The sequence below is a fragment of the Cibotium barometz genome, chromosome 31 (genome assembly GCF_041138505.1).
Source record: "Cibotium barometz isolate CiBa-2024 chromosome 31, ASM4113850v1, whole genome shotgun sequence".
In the NCBI taxonomy this organism is placed as follows: domain Eukaryota; kingdom Viridiplantae; phylum Streptophyta; class Polypodiopsida; order Cyatheales; family Cibotiaceae; genus Cibotium; species Cibotium barometz.
This window is the reverse complement of record NC_141076.1, coordinates 45,050,484-45,053,347: the sequence shown is the minus strand read 5'-3', so window position 1 is coordinate 45,053,347 and position 2,864 is coordinate 45,050,484. Positions and strand designations below refer to the sequence as shown.

The 2,864-nt window shown below is 45.4% G+C and overlaps 1 protein-coding gene across 1 annotated transcript; it reads left to right on the top strand.

Moving 5' to 3' along the window:
- The first annotated feature begins 223 nt into the window (after positions 1-223).
- On the top strand, positions 224-2,459 carry LOC147620917 (Pyridine nucleotide-disulfide oxidoreductase family protein). The gene has a single exon (XM_086825191.1). The coding sequence runs from the start codon at positions 381-383 to the stop codon at positions 1,869-1,871; it is 1,491 nt and encodes a 496-aa protein (XP_086681317.1). The 5' UTR covers positions 224-380; the 3' UTR covers positions 1,872-2,459.
- Positions 2,460-2,864: the final 405 nt, after the last annotated feature.

Below are 2,864 nucleotides of genomic sequence, written 5' to 3'. Positions count from 1 at the left end.
ATGTATATTGCACTAAAATTATTAAATTTCTTATTAAATCACGTACATATGAATTTCTCTCTCTCTCTCTCTCTCCTATTAAATTTCTAGAATTGATACATAAACAATGTATATTGCACTAAAATTATTAAATTTCTTATTAAATCACGTACATATGAATTTCTCTCTCTCTCTCTCTCTCCCCTATTAAATTTCTTATTAAATCACGTACATATGAATTTCTCTCTGTTTCGACTGAATATCTCTCTCTTTCTCTCTTATAAAAGCCTTGATCCTCAAGCCCCACGTTGGTAGTTATGCCCTCGTGTTGCACGTTAGGACCTTTTCTCTCTCTCTCCCTCTAAGGTGTCAAATTCTTGATCGATCCTGGGGTTCCGAGGATGTGGGCAAGCTTTGCTGCTGCTGGTGTAAGGGGTGCAGCCAGGACTTGTCCGGGCTTCTACAACCTATCCAAAACACATCACAGGTATCTACATGTATGCATAGTCGGAAGTGGCCCTGCAGGATTCTACACAGCAGACAAGCTCTTGAAGAGCTCTGATGAGACCAGCGTTGACATACTGGAGCGCCTACCTGTCCCCTTCGGATTAGTCCGCTCCGGAGTTGCTCCTGACCACCCAGAAACAAAACTTGTAAGTAACCAGTTCTCCAAAATTGCATCCAGCCCACGTTTCTCTTTCTTTGGCAATGTGCATGTGGGAAACGATATAGCCCTGCAGGAGCTCAGGAACCTCTATGATGTTGTGGTCCTTGCCTATGGTGCTGAGAGCGATAACACCCTTGGCATCCCTGGAGAAACCCTCCCTGGTGTACTCTCTGCAAGAGAGTTTGTTTGGTGGTATAATGGGCACCCTGACTGTGTCAATCTCCCTGTTGATCTCCAAAGCTCTGATACTGCTGTCGTCCTCGGCCAGGGCAATGTTGCCATCGATGCTGCCCGCATACTTTTGAGACCACTGCAGGACTTGCTCACCACTGACATAGCAGACCATGCATTGACTGCTCTGCAGAGCAGCAACATCAAGAAGGTCTACCTTGTGGGTCGGCGGGGGCCTGTGCAGATCGCCTGCACTGCGAAGGAGTTGCGCGAATTGCTCAGCCTCAAAGGAGTGGATATCATTGTTCAGCCATCAGATCTGGCCACTTCGGGGCTGGATGAGGAGGAAATGAAAGCTAGCCGCATACACAAACGCGTGTATGATTTGCTTTGTAAGGCTGCTCAACCTAAGCCCTCTGTGCCTAATCTTGGACAGGATAGAGAACTCCATTTCGTGTTTTATCGTCAACCATCCGAGTTTCTAGTATCTGAGGATGGGCAGCGGGTTGCTGGAGTACAGCTGGAGAAAACCGTCTTGCAAGAGGAAACAAGCAGTGGCCGGCAGCGTGCCTTGGGGACTGGGTTTTTTGAGAATCTACCTGCTGGATTGGTTTTGAAGAGTATAGGTTATAAGTCTATACCTTTGGAAGGTTTATGTTTTGATAATCAGAGAGGGGTGGTTCCAAATCTTCATGGACGGGTTTTAAGGGCACCCACCACTGAAGATAATCTCAAAACTGAACCCGGCTTATATGTGGTGGGTTGGCTGAAGAGGGGTCCTACAGGCATCATTGGCACCAATCTTATATGTGCAGAAGAAGTGGTGGGATGCATTGCAGAAGACGCCAAGAATGGAATGCTACCCAAAGGTCCCTCTCGCAAAGGGAATGCTGGACTTCAAGAGCTACTCAGGGAAAGGGGGATCCAGTTCGTTTCCTTTGCGGACTGGCAAAAGATCAATGCATTTGAGATTGCAGAAGGGACCAAGAAAGGAAAGCCTCGAGAGAAGCTCACTTGTTTGCTGGAGACCTTGAAAGCAGCAGCATTAAGCTGAACTAGGTGCATTGTCGAGGTACACTTGATATGTTTTCCATTACTCATCTTTGTCCAGGTACACTTCATGTGCTTCCATTGCTTATCTTTTTCACCATTATTTAGTTTTTTCCATCGAATTTCTAGCTAAATCATGTAAAGATGCCTAGAATCTTTCATGGAGGTGTGTATCCAATGCACTCCATCATTGCTTTTTTTATGGATTTCACTAAAGGCAAGAAGTTGTTGGTATACAGATGTCTTATTATAGCCTTCATACTATAAAAGGCTACATACTCATGCGCACTATGTATCACATGCATACTTCTATACTTTGGCATTTGTACTCCTCCCCCATCATTTGCACTGTACAATGCACTTCAATGGGAAAAAACACAGCGATCACCATTCTCACTGAAACCGGGTTTACTTAAAATTTGTCACTTAAATACACTGGAACATCAAACCATGAAAATGATTGAAAAGACGATTCCATGACACACTCACTTCTCTAGCACTTGTTCAAAACGCACAAGATCCCCTTGATGGTGCCTCCAATGGAACCCTAAAATGGGTCCAAATCCCTAATTAGGTTTTCCAATGCAAACCTTACTCCAATACCTCCCTTCAGAGTAATGAAGGTAATGCGTGGCAAACCTTCAATAGTCTTTATACTCCACATTAGCAAAGAAACAAGACATGTTCCCTGACTCAGAGGCTCATATAGCATGGCTTAGTGCGAAGGATTCAGAGGCCAAGTCCTACATCTGGAAATAAAGTTGGCCTACATCAACAGACCAAGCCCCCCTTCTCTCCCTCCCTCCCTCCCTCCCCGCCCCCCCCCCCCCCCCCCCCCCCCCCCCTCCTTGCTCTTTGCCCCCCCCTCCGCCCCTAGCTCTAAGGAGGGTAAAGAGGGAATGATAGATTATTACAAAAAGAAACACAAAATATTGAGATTTTAGAGGACTTCCTAGGTAGAGAACCCATAACTAAAATATTGAGATTTTTGGGGACT

What these genes read in the sequence shown, in the direction of transcription:
- LOC147620917 (XM_086825191.1), top strand. Translation starts at nt 381, where the DNA reads ATGTGGGCAAGCTTTGCTGCTGCTGGTGTAAGGGGTGCAGCCAGGACT.